We start from the raw sequence: 594 nt of genomic DNA on the forward strand, positions 1-594 counted from the left end.
ATATATATATATATATACATGCATGTATGTTGTACTTTTACTCTCTGCCTTTGCTGTGTTCGACCATTTCGACTAAACTTCTTTGATTCAGACGTATCTTTTTGTAATGTTTCTGGTTGCTGGAAGCCTACGATCGTTTCTCGTTCTGCTTTATACTCGTCTTTCAAGATCATCGAAGTTGTTAGCTGTGATGATACTGACAATGGCTTCATACACTTCGACTAGTAAGTTCAGATTACGAAAAACGGTATTTTCTTCAGTTATAGCATTAAACCATTTCCTCTTAGATTCCATACTTTTATCGTCGCAAGACGCACTATATATCCATACACATACGCGCGCACACACAATCACACATACGTATATACATTCATACAAACATACACCTATATACAAATATATATATAATATATAACTTATATAATATATATATATACATATATATACATATGCACACATGTATAATACATCCATATCTATTCTTCTAGCACATTAGCAGTCCACTTAGTGGCCTCCTTTATATATACTCATATATATTTTTATATAAACACACACACACACACACACACACACACACACACACACACACACACA

The 594-nt window shown here is 33.2% G+C and overlaps 1 protein-coding gene across 5 annotated transcripts in view; it reads left to right on the plus strand.

Annotated features, from left to right (window-relative positions):
* Nucleotides 1-594, plus strand: part of LOC106880715 (uncharacterized) — a 35,924-nt gene that overhangs the window by 13,275 nt on the left and 22,055 nt on the right. For 2 of the 5 annotated variants that reach the window (XR_008266382.1, XM_014930791.2), the window contains exon 1: nt 37-224. The exons of the other annotated variants lie outside the window; for them this stretch is intronic. Coding sequence is in view for 1 of the 2 variants with exons in the window: in XM_014930791.2 (XP_014786277.1) it covers nt 107-224 (118 nt within the window). In the remaining variant the exon portion in view is untranslated. Of the gene's footprint in view, nt 1-36; nt 225-594 lie in introns of those variants that run through there. 5 annotated transcript variants of the gene reach the window in all.

This window comes from Octopus bimaculoides, chromosome 20 (genome assembly GCF_001194135.2).
Source record: "Octopus bimaculoides isolate UCB-OBI-ISO-001 chromosome 20, ASM119413v2, whole genome shotgun sequence".
Taxonomy (NCBI): Eukaryota; Metazoa; Mollusca; class Cephalopoda; order Octopoda; family Octopodidae; genus Octopus; species Octopus bimaculoides.